We start from the raw sequence: 16164 nt of genomic DNA, 5'->3' as shown, positions 1-16164 counted from the left end.
TTTGTTCTTCCAAAGACATATGTACAAAAACACATGCACACACATTTTACAGCTTTCAGATGAGGCCACTTTAGGTTGTTGAACATTGACTCAGATTTTACCCAATAGATGGGTGTTCATCAGTAAACTGTCTTTTAACTGAAGCCTGAGGGAGGTGGAGAAAAAATAATAATTTAGCAGATAGTGACAGAGCTAAACTCTGTCAGTGGTACAATAGCTCCAATCCTTTGACTAAAAGAGTTGTAAAAAAAACAAGCAAACCTTGCTTTGCAAAAAATGTTTCTATTTCATGTGTTCATAGTCTGTAATAACGCAAGCTGTAAGTTTCCGACATATTATTGAGTTTAGTACAAACCAGACACCTGATCACATTCTCAATGAAAAGCCATTGTCGAGTGTAGCACAGTTAATTAAAGCAAGGGCACCACTCTACATCTGTCACATCACTTGGCAGTTACTTTAATTATATATTTTGGTCAATCTGTTCTTCCTGATGTGAGAGGGGATGCTATACATGAGACAACATCTGCTGAGGTATGTCACATGAGCTTCAACATCTGTCCATGTTTTTACTAAGCCTGTCAATCACTGAGTCATGTCTCATACGCATTTATGTTATCATATTGAGAAACCACAAACACTGTCAAGTGCTGAGAGCTTACATCTGTGCCGCAGTTACAATTAACACTCTTTTACCAAGCAGCAAATACACACACAAACCCAAAGATTGGCACTACACACACATACCCAGACACACCCTGTGGCTTGCAGTCATTTTGGTCCCTTATGTTGTCCATCAAGGAGACATTGGTGACTATTCTCTAAACAGACTCCACCCACAAAGGCTTGTGATCACCTAAGCTGTCAGCTAGCATCTGCCGAAACTACCAACAAGCCAACTGTGAGACTGACTCTGAAGATATCTCCACAGAAAATGTGTCACCTACACATGTTCAGAACTCAGCAGCATATTTTCCACTTCTATTTTTGCTAATTTATATGTGGCAAACTTTATCTGCAAAGTGTTGGAGAATGTCAAACTGTTTTGTATGTATGCCACTGCGATTTGATATATGGAAGCATCTTGAAAGCCCATGTCATCTTGTCTTAGATGAAAATAAACTGTAGACATCAATGGCAACTATGTTCAATACAGAATGATGGCCATCTTTTGAGTATTACTGTGGTATTATAAATACTACATTGTTAGAGATTATCTTTATTTGTGTCATTCAGAAATGTATCAGCTATCACAGAGGTGGTAAGAAATATCGATCATGCATGTTAGGTTGCCGATCATGGATACACTGTTTGCCTGAGAAGGAAGGCCCATGTAGCTGGCACTTTTTGAGTTTTGGGGGGGACCCTTATGAAACTGTTTTTACCTCCTACTGATATCAGGTGGTTTTTCCTTCATGTTGAATAAGAATTCAGTAAAGTTATTACCGGAAAAATTGAGATGCATGTCAATAGCCCAAGTATAGCTGTCTTAGTAAACTGATGGGATCCCAACATCTTTACATTTTGCTGTACTACAAAGAATGTTACACTATTTAAAAATGATGCTAGTCTGACTTATCCCCTCTGCGTGCGTGCGTGCACACACACACTTGTCTAGTCCAAGACACAAAATCACACTCTTGTAGATGACACAGAAACCTAGAGACATACTAGCTTTATATCCCTAGACTCTACAATTTTTCCGTTCATAATCCCCTCTGAGTCTATTAATATTTCTGTTTCCATGGCGATTTGAGCCTTGCCAAATGTTGTACAGATAAGAGGAGATAAGAGCATAAGGAGCAGGGAGATAAGAGCAAGTGACCTGCAGAGATCAGAGCACTAGAGGTCATACAGAAGAGCAAAAGTAAGTCACTGAGAAATCGACCTTCCCTGCTCAACTCAACTGCCAAGCCAAAGAATTTCTCATAGTGCAACACTTGCGCACATACCTGGAGTTAATCATTTTTGCAGCAACTTCTTTTGTGTATCCAATCTCATCCTTCAAAGAAAGTTACATGGGAGCAACACAAAAACATGACAGCATGTCACTGCAGTTAATATTGGGAGAAACAATTGATACTATATTCTGTTGATAACTAGAGTCTGAAAAGCTGTAAATATCCTTATTAAATTATTGTTAGAGTATATCAATGCTGTCCATGTGACCATAGACATTTTTAGTGGCAACTAGAATTTAGGGAAATGCCATTTTATTTATTGAAGCAAGTCATATGTTTTCAGATGGGAGTAGACATTTTGTCTCCTTAACCTGTCATCTCACACATTATGTAAAATCTCTAGCGAGCACAAAATTGAGAATAAGACAGATGTGACAGTAACAAATCTGTGGTAAAATATAATTTTACAGTTTTACAATCCAGACTGATGGAACAACAATAACACAAAACACATTCAAATTATTCAAATGTAATATCACATTTTTGCCATTTGAGTAGATCATGGCATATTACTGTAGCTGACAACACAGATCGTGGGTTTTCTGGTTTCTAGTCCTATATGAGTGTTTTTCAAAATGTAAAAGACATTTTTAAGAACTGTTGCACTCAATAAGAATAATATATGTGAACTCTAAAATTGAGATCTAAAATTGAGCTCTATTATAGCCTCAAACAAACATATTTTTTGCAAAAGCAACACACCAACCATCCACTCCTCTAACAGGCCATCTACACAATAATTACTTTTTGCAAGGCATTTTTTTACCTGTTTGTTGTACTTCGGCTGGCTGGTCTTGTAGCTGTAATCTGAGTACTGGTCTGAGCCAGTAGAGTTGTCATCTCCTCCCGTTCCTACAAAGGTGTTGGTGGCGGGAAGGTCCTGGACAGCCTGGTGCTTCTGTGAAGCTGAGGGTGATTGGGCCTGCAGCTGAATGGACGGTAAGGGAGAGTTGGAGCGGTAGTGCCTGCTTATATCAGGGCTGCCTGGCGAATAGGTTAAGGGCAGATGTATCCTGGGGCTATCATTGACTCCATCAAGGTTGAACTTAAGACTCTTTTGAAGGCTGACCTCCTCCTCTTCCCCGAGTGGTTTTGGAGACTTCTGAGGCTTTCCTTTCCTTCCTCGTTTGCCTTTGGCATTCTTTGGTGCCTGTTTGGGTGCATATAAGTCCTTTGTTTCCTTCTTGCCAGCCTGATACCCACTCTTAGTTTCTCTCTGTATGCGGTGTCGAATAAATACCACCACCAAGATCAGCATGACAACACCTGCCACACCGGCAAGGCTTCCAAACAGAATGTTACTACGCTGTGCTGCAAAACCATTGTCAGGATCACCAGCAATGTCCCTGTCCAGTGGAGTGTAAAGACTGTGCCCAACTAGGGCTTCCACTAAGCTGACATTTGAAATGGTTTCATTGACATAGATGTGGACCAGGGCAGTGGCATGACGTGCAGGTTTCCCCCTGTCACTCACTCGTACCACTAGACGATGCAGTCCACCATGTTTTCGGGTCATCTCCTTTGCTAGAGTGATCTCTCCACTGGAAGGGGAGATGCGGAATAACTGGTAAGGGTTTCCACCAGCAATACTGAAGACCAGCTCTGCGTTAGGTCCACTGTCCAGGTCTTCAGCTTCAACTACCTCCACATGGCTATCTGGGGAAGCTAGAGGTGACAAGCGCCTGAAGGAGGAATTTGAAGGCTTGGTGACCACAGGATCATTGTCATTTTCATCCAGTACATTGATGGTAACACCCACATATGAAGACCTGGGTGGCTCTCCTCCATCCACTGCTTTAAGTCGGAAAGTGTAGCTGCTTTCTTTCTCTCTGTCAAATGAGATGCTTGAAAGAATGGTGCCTGTTCCATTTTGAACAACAAACTTCCCTCCGTCAGGCTCTACAGACAGGTGAACCCGAGCATTCTCACCTTTGTCCACATCCAGGACTGTCACCATGCCAACTGGACTGAGGGGAGGCATGTTTTCCAAAACTGAAAAACTGTAGCCACTAAGCATGAACTTGGGGTCATTGTCATTGCGGTCAATGACTTTTATAACAACAGTTGCTGTTCCTTTGTGAACAGGTGACCCTTTATCTGCTGCGGTGACCCGGAACTCATAGCGTTCCTTATGCTCACGATCAAGCGGGCTTCGGGCTCTGACTTCTCCTGTATTTGGGTCAATCTCAAACAGACCTTTGATGGATGAGTCTCCCACAATATTATAGAGAAGTTCCGCATTGGTGCCACTGTCAGCATCCGAAGCTGTAACATCCAAAACCTTCTCCCCTGGTTGGTTTTCTTCAGCAAAATCTACCTCGAACAAGGTTGGGGAGAATATTGGTGAGTTATCGTTCACGTCAGTCACCTGCACCTTCAAAGAGTTTGTACTAGAGAGTGCTGGATTTCCAGAATCCACAGCCACAATCTCTACTCGGTAATCCCTAACTCTTTCAAAGTCAAGAGGAGTGGTGGTCTGTAAGAAATATTTCCTCTTGTTGTCACTGGATGAGTCGCTGGCAGGGCGAAGCTGGAAGGGCACATCTCCTGCTACCACACAAGTGACCACAGCATTCTCTCCCTCATCCTTGTCTGACACTTGTACCAAAGCAACGGCTGTTCCCACTGGCATGTCCTCTGAAATGTTAGCCACTCCTTCACTGTGAGTCACAAGACCAATCCCACGAATCTCCACTGCTGGAGCATTGTCATTTTGGTCAGTCACCTCAATGGTTACAAATGTATTAGAGCTTTTGGGTTGAGGACCTTTATCCCTCGCCACCACATAGAAGGACAAGCTGCTGATTTCCTCTCTGTCCAATGACCCTTTGACATAGATAATGCCAGTGGACCGATCAATTCGCAAGAGTTTCGGTACTGGGTCTACAGCTTGGTGAAGGGTGTACTCAATTTCTCCGTTAGGGCCCATGTCAGAGTCATTTGCTTTGACCTACAATCAGAAGGAATTGAATGGTTAAAGGCATGAATTATGTGAAGCAATTTAGGGTTTGATTTAAAGAAAGCCAGTGTAGGATTTTCTCTGCTAATCATTGGTCAATTAATTAATTCATTAATCAATGGATGACTCTTCAAAGCACAACATATGAACAGCTCCATTCTGTATATTTTATTATTGCCCTTCCTCTCTGCTTTTGATGGTTATGTCACTGGCCTTTTTTTCTCTTTTGTGGGGCGCTTTAGATAGGAAGTGCTGTATCTCTCCTGATGAGTAGGTTGGCACCTTGCATGGCAGCCTCTGCGTTCAGTGTATGAATGTGTGTGTGAATGGGTGAATGTTGGCAAGTATTGTAAAGCGCTATAAGTGGTCGATAAGACTAGAAAAGGGCGATATAAAATGCAGCCTATTTACCATCTTTTTTTCCCTTTTTTATTCCTGAGAATGGGCTCGAGAAAGGTTCACATGAAAACATATGGCAAAATATTAAGCCTGCTATTTCTTTCATGACAGTCAGTGCAATTTCACAGTGGGATGCAGAGAAAATCCTACACAGAGCATCTTACTCCTACACTGACATTGTGTATCTCTAACTCTATTTCTGCAAGTATAATAGCACAACAACAGCAATAAGCAGCTTAATTACCTGTACAAGCATAATATGCTAATACTTGAGTACTTCCAGCACTTAACATGCATATTTGAGTAACAGAGTGAGACAAACTCATTTTAAAAATATTGAATATTATAAAGAGCATGATATGTGAGTGGCCTTGGTTTCCCAAGAGTTCTACATTAGAGGTTAAATTCTATTTTTAAACATTTTAAAGCTCAACACCAGAATAAAAATATCTGTCTTTGATTTGAATTTACACATGAAGACTGTATCTGACAAATTACCACTGCACTAACATGATGCACAGACTAATTTTTCAAAAACATCTTGATAAATTGGCTGAGCACTGCTGCTGAATATAAAATTGAAAACAGTACATCAAGCAGCATAAACAATTTTGGTTGCAATTTAACATTACACCCCAGACTGCAATTTGATTTTAAAAATTTATTTAACCTACCTGCAACACAGAGTGCCCCACTGGACTATTTTCAGACACTTCCGCCTCATATGTGGACTTTTCAAACTTGGGTGAGTTATCGTTGGCATCGGTGACTACCACTCTCAGCAAAGCACTGCTGTAGCGCTGTGGGTTTCCTCCATCCACTGCCTTGATGGTGAGGTCATAGGAATCCTTTAACTCACGATCTAGGTTGCCCAGGACAATGAGTTGTGGGAGCTTCCCACCCCTGTCGTCAGCCACTTGTAAACCAAATAGGGTTGCTGCGTCTGGCCCTGCAGTGAGGGCATAATCACTCACACCATTCCTGTCTGAGTCCCTGTCTGTGGCTAGAGGTATGGAGAATAGTGCCCCCATGATTGTATTCTCGGGGACAGAGATGGTGAGCACAGAAGAAGGAAATTGCGGGGTGTTGTCATTGATGTCCTGTACCTCAATGCGTCCTTCAATGAGTCGTGGGCTCTGATTTTGTATCAGATCTGTCACTGATACTTCAAATTCCAGGTAGCAGGGCTTACCCTTAGCGAGCGAGCGACAGTCCCTCAGGGTCTCTCTGTCTATGGGAATCTCTGTGGTGAAAATATCTCCTGTCTTTCCATCGACACGAAGATAAGGGGCACCGACTTCCAGTTTGTAGAGATGACCTGAGTCTGGCAGTCCCTGGTCTGCTGCCAGGCTACCAATAAGAGTATTGGGAGGCTGCTCCTCCTGGACCCGGTACAGGATACTGCCTTCAGTGAAGCCACAGTGCAGCACCAGGAGCCCAAGCACCACAACTCGTAAATTCAGTTCCATTAGGTCATCAGAAGATCTGCCTGTAAAATGAAATGAAGAGAATTTGTGTCAAAATATTGTTTCCTACAGGAAATCATATTTAAAGATTTAGCTGTAACATGCTTGGTATCTGTATCAAGCTCCAGAGGCAATAATTACTTAACTTTTATTACAAAGGAAAATCACAGAACTCATTAAGACCAGGGTGATATATTAAGTCAGCAGGAAAAAAGAACAAAAAACGCTCTTCATAGTATTGTTCTATTATAACTCAAAGGCTGTAAAATGAATTATTTTTGTCAATAAGTTGCACCAAAACCTACCACAGGCCTGCAAGCACAACATAATAATTAGACATCAACAACAAAGGGAAAAGAGGGATTCTAAAAAATGCAATAATAACTATATCCCAGTGTGGTTTCTTTTCAGTGCCAGAGCTTGAATAGCTTCAATAAATGTTTTTACAAATTTCATGTAGAACGTGTAGGATGTAGGAACAAGAAATTATATCTTGTGAGCTTACACACAAAACTTGGGGCCCAGTGTGGATTGTTTCAGCAATCAAATAAAAATGTAATACAAAATCTCAGTGATTCCACCCAGCCGAAGAGACTCATTATTTCAGTATTACACCACTAAACATCAAGTGGTTAAGCAATGTAGCTCAAAAATAACCTTCCATATACAGTAAAAGATGCCCTCAAAAATAAATCCTTATGAAACTGCCAAGATAGTCTATTTACAGAGCCGAACTGTTTCATCAATTTCATTATGAGAGGCCTGTGACAACAAAATCTTGCATACATAAAGGTCATAGAGGCAGTGAGGCCTTTTCTTCTCATGCAGATTACGCAACTTGGCCATTATCATCTCATGCAGCTTGCAACAATGCACAATTCAGAAAGTTTCATCCACACTCCATTGCCACTGGCTAGCTCAAACACTGTAATCATTATGTTTGATTTTGAACCTTTCAACTGTGTAATTACGAGGCATTATTTTAGTGTCTTCTTTGATCTGTATTCCCTCTAGCTAAGAAATTCTGGCTTTTTTCATGCTGCAATGATTTTAGACTATAATTATTTCCTGTGTGTGTGTGTGTGTGTGTGTGTGTGCAGAGTTCTATTGGTAATTGAAATGTGAGCAGACATTGAGGTTAAGTATCAAGGTCCAGTGCTCTGGACAACTTAGTGGTGGCAATGTTTTACCAGTTGTGTGTGTGGTGCATCTGGAGTGTCTACTCACTAATCCCACAGTGTTAATTTCTACACATTATTTCAGTGCAGCCTGTTGTGTACAGAATCCATTGTATGTGTCAGTGATACACAAATCCGTATTAATAAATGGACTGGGTAGCCAGACTGGACCTCAACACTGTTTCGTAGTCACAGTCTTAACAAAACACTGCAAGACAGAACTTTCTTGAATCATATAACTAAAATTTGTGCAAGCCTTTAAAGAATGTTAGTGAGGTAACATCTCCATTTTTAGTTAAAAAGCGATGTGTAGTTGGAATTGGGGAAAGAACAAGTGGGATCACAGCATCCATAGTTTGTGTGGGTGTGAGCAAGAAAGAAGGAGAGAAACAGTTGATTGAAATAAACATGAATATGGGCCGATATTCTGAGCTTGAATCAGTAAAATCAGTAAATCTGCATTTTCTCTCACGACACAATGTTCCAGAGAGGAGCAAAGCAAATATGCATTAAACTAGACAGCAAAACACAAATATAAAGAATCCAATGAGAAATCCAATTCCTTTTCAATACATTAAAATTGGAAGTGCAGGTTATTGATGCACTAATTGCACAGTTATTGATGTGTCCCTTTTACATTTGCAGGGGGACCCTCTAGTCAATGTAGCATGAATGGTGAGTGTGTTCTCTGTGTGTTCATGTGTACAAGAAAAAAAGGAAGACAGGAGTAAAAACATAATCAGAGGATACGTTCCAAAACACATTTCTAATATCTACAACTGACATTTAACATCCAAACATCATTATTTGTGATACACTTGTACTATATTAATTGTAAATGTTTCATATTGCTGTACCTGCTTACATTAAACTCGTGAGCTTGTATGAAGGTTTTTACTGAATAAAGAAATGTAATACTCAAATAGATAAAAGCAACTAATTGCATTGCCATCTTGGGAATTATTTCTTATATAACAATGAAACCCAGGGATGACACACAGGTTGAGAATGTATTTGTGCTTTAACTAATTCTTTTTCAATATTCACTGTTGAATGGTAAATGGACAGCATTTATATAGTGCTTTTCTAACCTACCAACCACTCAAAGCACTTTACAATACATGCCAACACTCACACACACATTCATACACTGATTGCAGAGGCTGTCATGCAAGGTGCCAATCTGCTCATCATGAGCAATATAGCGCTTTTTATCCAAAGTGCTTTACAATGTTTCTAATGCTCACTCATCCATTCACACACACACTCACACACCAATGGCGCAGCCAGAGGCAGCAATTTGGGGTTCAGTATCTTGCCCAAGAACATTTCGACATGTGGACTGGAGGAGCCGGGGATCGAACCACCAACCTTCTAATTAGTGGATGACTCGCTCGACCTCCTGAGCTACAGCCGCCCCAAAGTTGAGTTTAAGTTTACAAAAATTATTTATACAAACAGCCATTTAAAATGAAAAAATGAAAACCATTATTAATTTCATTATGTTTTGTTTAGCTATAACCGTCCCCCTCCCGTTGCATTCACTTCTAGAATGAATAGGCGTGCTTTGATAGTGACATGATTGTTATGGTTGATGACACTCATGACTTAATGTCTTCCAGTTGGCCTCATGCCTGTCTTCCAGATGGCACCGTGCCTGCCAGCCAAAGCGAATTGGTGTTCTTTTTTTCCCTTTGTTTACATTTACATTAAAATTCATGTTGTTCGTGAAATATGCGTTTTGCCCCTGTGGGGATCAATAAAGTTTCATCATCATCATCAGTCAGTGAGAATCTCTTATCAGATGAATATTGACACCATGCCTTTGGGTTTTTATCTAACATTCTTTAGCTATCTCACATATTTTATCAAAAGCTTGACAGCATCATTTTCCCCCGATGTCAAAGCAAGCTAAGGTAGTGGAGAAGGGGAACTTTTGCTAGAGGATGTGAGACTTCTTGGACTACTGCTTGTCTCACCAAAGTTCACTACCTGAACAGCAAAATGGATAAATTAGAACTGCTGAACGCAACTAGGAGTGACATTTCATGCATCTCAGCGCTTTTCCTCTGAAAAACTTGGTTATCATCTGCTATCCCAGATGGTGTAGTAGACCCACATGACTACAAGCTGATTCAGGCAGATCGCAATACATAACTCAGCATAAAATCAAATGGAGGAACAAGAGATTCGTTTTTCCATTGTGTTCAAATGCGTCTGTTGTATTACAGTCCTGGTCAGCCAGGCTAAAATCAAATAGTTTTCGTTGTCATTTCCATAGTTAAGGTCTTAGCTTCTCTAAGGACTGAAATGAACAAATGAGAAATGAGAATGTAAAGAAGTGGGGAAGATATTGGCATAACTGGAGATGGTCATATGGTCAATACGTCCAACCTGTCAACACCCAAACACTGTGGCAGCACAGTGGTGTTTAAACAAGAGGATCACTGCAGAAACTTCTTCATTTGTGCACAGACTACCCATTACACTTTGTGGTAGCTACAACACTGGACAACTTAGACCTGCCTGATGCTTGGGTGACCCCTACTGTGATACAACTTGTATGAGTGCAGTACTCACTACTTCCTTTAAAATAGCTGTTAGGGCCCTTTGCAGCCTAAAGGGCTCATAAAGTAATTCCCTTAAGCACTGTATGCTGCAAAAAGCATCTAGCACAAATAGACAAGTAAACACCTTGAGCCAGACACTTAAGGAGGAGCTACAAAACAACAAATATTCTTGAGAAATATCTTTCCAGTTTTAATCAAGGCATCCACTGTCTAAATGAGGAAAAAACTTCAACTCTACCAGCGAAGCAGCATTCTGCATACAACCTCATACTGTGATCATGCAATGGCCCAGATGGTTCCAGCATAGAGAAAAACTGAAGGCAGGCTGTACCACAGTATGGAAGTGGACCTTCAAAGACTGTCTATAACTGGCTGATTGGTCTGCTATTTGCTATATCTCCTGCAAAAATGTTTAACTTCGCAACAAAGAATGCAGTCAAAACAAAATTGCTCAGCAAGGGAGTTTAGGACCCTGAGGAACATCACAGAGTAGGCTTGCCACACAGAAATAACACTGCCTGGCCAAAACCCAGCTTATTAAGACCATCAGGGGTGCCAAGTCTAAGTACAAGACCAGACTAGAAAGTCCATGCTTCATGACTCATGCCCAGCATGGCCATCACTCCACAGCCCCACAACCTGCAGGAGAAGCTCACCCAAGCATACCCCTTCACCTGGCAATGACCTCTAAAGATAATGGCTCTAAGAGCAAGGAAAGTGGTTCTCACTCCTGTCCACTGTGTCACCTGGGAGTCTGTTGTCATTTATGTTGGAGTTTCACTGATATGTAGAAATGTTGTGATTGATATCTATATCGCGGTTTGTTTGTTTTTTTACCTAAGGGTCAAAAAATGTTTATAGACCAGGTATTCATCCAGGTATTCGGTTCAAAAGACAGAAGAGGCATATAAGCATCAAATGATATTGTGGGAAATGCTGGTTCTCCAAATTGCTAAATAATTTATATCACAATTTAGCCTTTTAATAATTTAAGAAAACTGTATTTGTTTTGTTGGAAAACAAAATATGCAAAAGAGGATAAAACAAAGATTTTGGATTTACAATCAGAATATTGGAATAGTTGCAACAACTTCCATAGAAAAAAAGACAAGACTAGAATTTCAATAATGGACACAGGCATAGGGGGATATGTCCTCACACTTTGCCGTGGCTCCCTTCCCCTTTGTTCTGATCTCCCCCTTACCTCATGTTTCTACCATTTCCTCTACTGTCATTTTGAATGACAGTGAACTCCTAAAATTCCTCCTAGCAACTGGCTACAATCCTCTATCCCTGCACCTCTCCCTGAAGGCTCAGTGCCTGGTGACAGTACTGCTGCTCTGCTTCTCACAGAGAAGGTGAAAGACTTCACTGGCAGCTAAACACCAGTCAAACTGCAAGGTCTGATTGAGTCTCACCTGGAGCCCTTACACAGTGCACCACCTAACTGACCACACTGTTCAAGAGCACATTTCAACTTCTTCATGTCTATTATCATTGTCCATACCTGTGTCAAATTGTGCACAGTTGCCTGCACCCCTGCCTTAATGAGGCCAGGGGTGCTGACCTCAGTTTTAACAATGACTTGTTATGAAAAACTGGTGCCAACCCAGCTTAAAAAAAAAATCACACCCACTACTCCACCAACCAGAGTTTGCCTGCATATTGATAAGCAGAAAATGCAAAAATATCTATACCACCTTGGCACCTATGAAAGGATCCTGTTCTGATTTACAAACAATCATACCAAAACTACTCCACATGTGTTGTGCCAAAAAGCTTTTGAACCACAGGCAGTTGTCGAACTGTCATTAGGTATGGTGACATATTATAGGTTGGCAGAAAGGGGAAAACACAAGGTTAACTGGTGCATCTTAAACTATGTGCTGTGAGATGAAGAAGTTATTGGGCACACTAGTGCCAAGCACAAAGCATCTACTGTATATCTTAATAGCTGTGTGGTTATCAAAGAAAAGCAATATATATTTGTAGTTAGGACCAGTAGATAGTGTTCAGTACAAATATCAATCACTGATGTTAATGATTATGAGGGGAAATATAGGGTGGAAAATATAGATGTAAAAAGGACTGAGTTTGATTGAATAAACCTTATGTGTAGGAGATACCAAAGCGGTACTTCAATCTGTCAGAAATTAGAGTACAAGAGTTTAAAGTGTATTTCATCATTTACAGTATTTATCACCAAAGAGAATAACATCATCAATCTATCATCATCATCTACAGTATTTCCTGAGTGTGACATGACCAACCCACTATTTTGTAAAAGAAAATAATTTGCAATCATTATCTTAAATGGTATTCAAAGAGAGGATATCATGTGTTGCCATTTTTGTGTAAGATGTATCTGATTTTGGCTTAAAGTGGGAGAAGTAGAAAAATAAAATGAAAGTGTGTGGCTGCATACATATGAGTGTTGAACTAATACATTAAAAAGGGTATTTAAAAAATGAAAAACAAAATGACTGTTTTGCGGAGCGTGTGCGCCTGACTCTGGTTACCATAGAGACAGACTACCTGCTGACTGAGTCAACTCAGGGACTGACTGAGTGACATTTGCTCTTTAAGTTGGCAGAGTCCACAGGTCCAGCAAAAATGATTCAACCGTAAAAACAACTGAGGCATGATTGTAAATTACTAATATGTCAAAGGGTTAGTGTTGTGTTGGGAAAATGTCATTAAAGCAAAGAAATAAAACTGATAATTTTGTACTGTACTAATTGCTTGCTTTGAAGTAACTGCAGGAAAGATTAGGATCCAGCAGCAAATCCAGAACCTGAATTTTCACCTGTTACTTTGAACAAATCAAACTCATGCATTTCTGCTGTAGGATGTGCTCCTCCCTGCTTTGCTAGAGTGTTGAAAGATAAAGGATGATTTAATGATTTTCTCAACTGATGTGATTTGATATATTGGCTGACTCGATGCCTTTAGCTAGTATAACAGGTAAAATCCATTACTCTCTCACCAGCATGATTTATGATAGGTAGTATCACAGCCAAGGGTCTCCTCACAGCCGGTCCACCAATTGAATTTACTGCAAAATGTTACTCTACACATTTCTACTGACTGTACACCCTGGCCATTGGTGATGTGAAAGCAACGGTCTTTGCTTGGAAACACTTGATAAGGTCATTGGCATTAGAATCAGCTATTCATGTGGGCTGCTCCACACAAAAAATTCTGATGGGAGGGTCACACCTAGCACTAAAAGAAATCCCATTAAATACGCCGAGATCAAAGAGACTGCATTCAGACATTGCCAGAAAGTTAGAGGGTGATATCGACATACTGACAGTTCACACTTTATATTCTTTGTTTGTTCGGTGTATGTTACTAAAACCAGACTTTAGTTAGATTTCTTTGCAGCTGGTGTTTTAGTGTTTTTATATAGCAGTATTTTGTGAAGGTTCACTCTCTTAAGTTCAAATACCTGTTAGAGCAGTTGTATCATAAAAACCCTTTGCACCCTTTCCATTGATTTTATATGTTTACGAACTGGCAAACATTCAGCATCCCTTCAGCAACTCCAGTACATAACATATTGGATTTTATTGTACAATATAGCACTTAAGTATTCAGAGGAAGTCTGTAAAGTAAAATTGTGAAACTACAGTACCTGATTTCATGGCAGGTGATGATGATATATATTGGAAATTAAGACGATTGCCTGTTCAGTTGCTGCTTATTTATCATTTTACCTTAAGACAGAGAGGAAGACAGCCAGACAGATACTTGATCATATCCCTAACCCTAACCCAAGAATTACTGTCAGAGCCGATTAATTCTGTTTTTGGCCGAACCTCCATGCACAACAGCTTCATAATCGACTGATCATCACATTCATCAGGTTTATGCTTTATAGCCAGTTTGTCAGATATGGGGTAAAACTGTGTTACAGGCCTGTTTTGATGTGGTTTGTTTTGACGGCCCTGTAGCCTACAGTGTGTGTGGGAACTTAGACCGACATGACTATGTAAAGCAGACTATTAAAATGTGCCTGGTGGTCGGTGGAGTGGCGAGAAACAACACCCAAGACTCTCACTGGAGAGCAGAGGAGATTACCCGTGTGGATGCGCTGACCAAAGATTTTTTCCCCCTTCAACTGAATGCACGAACCTCTAAATATGTAAACTGCCGATTAGTTAATAACATGGCAGGCTATACGTCGGAATTATTTGCGCAAAAATCGTTCCAAATAAAGACCCACTAATAAAGGCAATTAGTATGATGTTTGCAGCTAGTATAAAGAGATGGCGAGAGAGCGATGATACAAATGGATCACATTTTCTGCTTCACATAGTCATAATGGTAGCTATAATAAAATGCAATTAGCCGATCGCCAGTACAGATCACATTGAAGCGCACTCATACTGTAGCTGAAGTGCAATGATATGCAGAGTTAATGACTTAATGCCATTACTCACGGAGGCTAGACCTCAAGCTTACTCGGATGTGTTTTACTTGCAGTGCATCGTCTTATCAATCATGCAGCGCATCATTATTATAAGTGACAGATCTAGACTGTTGCCTTTCTATCACTGTAGCCTGTCCTGTCAACCTGTAACACCAAGCAGCTGCTGTATCGGCTCGTCTATTGTAAAGTGCACGCGCAGACAACTTGTTGTATTAACAGTCTATTTGGATAACGGCCTGTTATTTGACATCACTTCAGACAAGTAAGAAATATTCTCTGAATAAACTTCATTCCAATCGGAACACACATCTTCAACAACCCAGTCAAACCAACTTTCTTGGTTAATTTTGCAGTAAATTCAGTACCTGAGCCAGAGACTTCTCTATGAGCGCTTGTCGCGTTGGCAATTCGTCCGCAGCTGATGTGTGTCCACCGGTGCTCCCAGAGGCAGGTGTCTAACCCTCAAACCTCCGTCACAGTGCTGACATCAAAATAACTTAAGCAGCCACAAAATCCATTCATAGCATTTATAACTTTCCGCATCAAAATTCTGGATACTGCATCCACCGTCGTCCGGCAGTCTTGTAGAGCGAATGCAGATTTCTGTCCGTGGAAATATTTTAAGTTATGAGCGGTTTGTCTTAGATTATTTTATGACAGAGCTGGAAAATGAGGAGGCTCATTCCACAGGGATAGCCTACAGTGTGCCATTTTCAATCCTCAATAACTGATCCCTGCCAAGATTTGCACTCGTTGGCGCATCCCTTTGGTCCAAGTTTCTCCAGCGCTTCCCCTGACAGAAGTAGCCTAAAGCGCACTCTAAGGACGCACTGGATGTCTAAACGATAGCATGATAGATGTCATTTTTGCACCGTTTAAACGCAATGGATAAGCGATAAACAAGAAGGCAATCTGAAGCATTTCCAGAGAGCAAGTGGTGAGATACTGTGGGTAGGTTAGTTGCTCCCCTCTCTCCCTCGCTCTTTCTCTCTCTTCTCATCAGAGCGTGGGAGGAGGTGGGGCTCCCATCCACCGCAGCACACAGCAACTTCACACTCAACATCACATTATGCCTGAGCTGTCTACCAGGAAATTGTATGATTCCTACAGTTTAAGAAGATCTCGTCAAACTGGGTCACCTCAAATAGGGAAATGAACCTTATTAAATCAGCATATCATGCGCTGAGCACGTCCTG

General features: G+C 40.7%; 1 protein-coding gene across 1 annotated transcript in view; it reads right to left on the bottom strand.

The window, feature by feature from the left end:
* The window catches only part of pcdh1a (protocadherin 1a), a 94756-nt gene extending 78803 nt beyond the window's left edge, over nt 1-15953 (bottom strand). Inside the window, exons 1-3 of the mRNA XM_067607636.1 lie at nt 15334-15953; nt 5994-6808; nt 2728-4911 (exon numbers count right to left, since the gene is read on the bottom strand). Of these exons, the coding sequence (XP_067463737.1) occupies nt 2728-4911; nt 5994-6788 (2979 nt within the window). The 5' untranslated portion in view covers nt 6789-6808; nt 15334-15953. The remainder of the gene's footprint in view (nt 1-2727; nt 4912-5993; nt 6809-15333) is intronic.
* Nucleotides 15954-16164: the final 211 nt, after the last annotated feature.

The sequence above is a fragment of the Thunnus thynnus genome, chromosome 13 (genome assembly GCF_963924715.1).
Source record: "Thunnus thynnus chromosome 13, fThuThy2.1, whole genome shotgun sequence".
NCBI classification, from domain to species: Eukaryota; Metazoa; Chordata; class Actinopteri; order Scombriformes; family Scombridae; genus Thunnus; species Thunnus thynnus.
The sequence above is the reverse complement of the archived record's forward strand: the minus strand, read 5'-3'. Positions and strand labels throughout refer to the sequence as shown.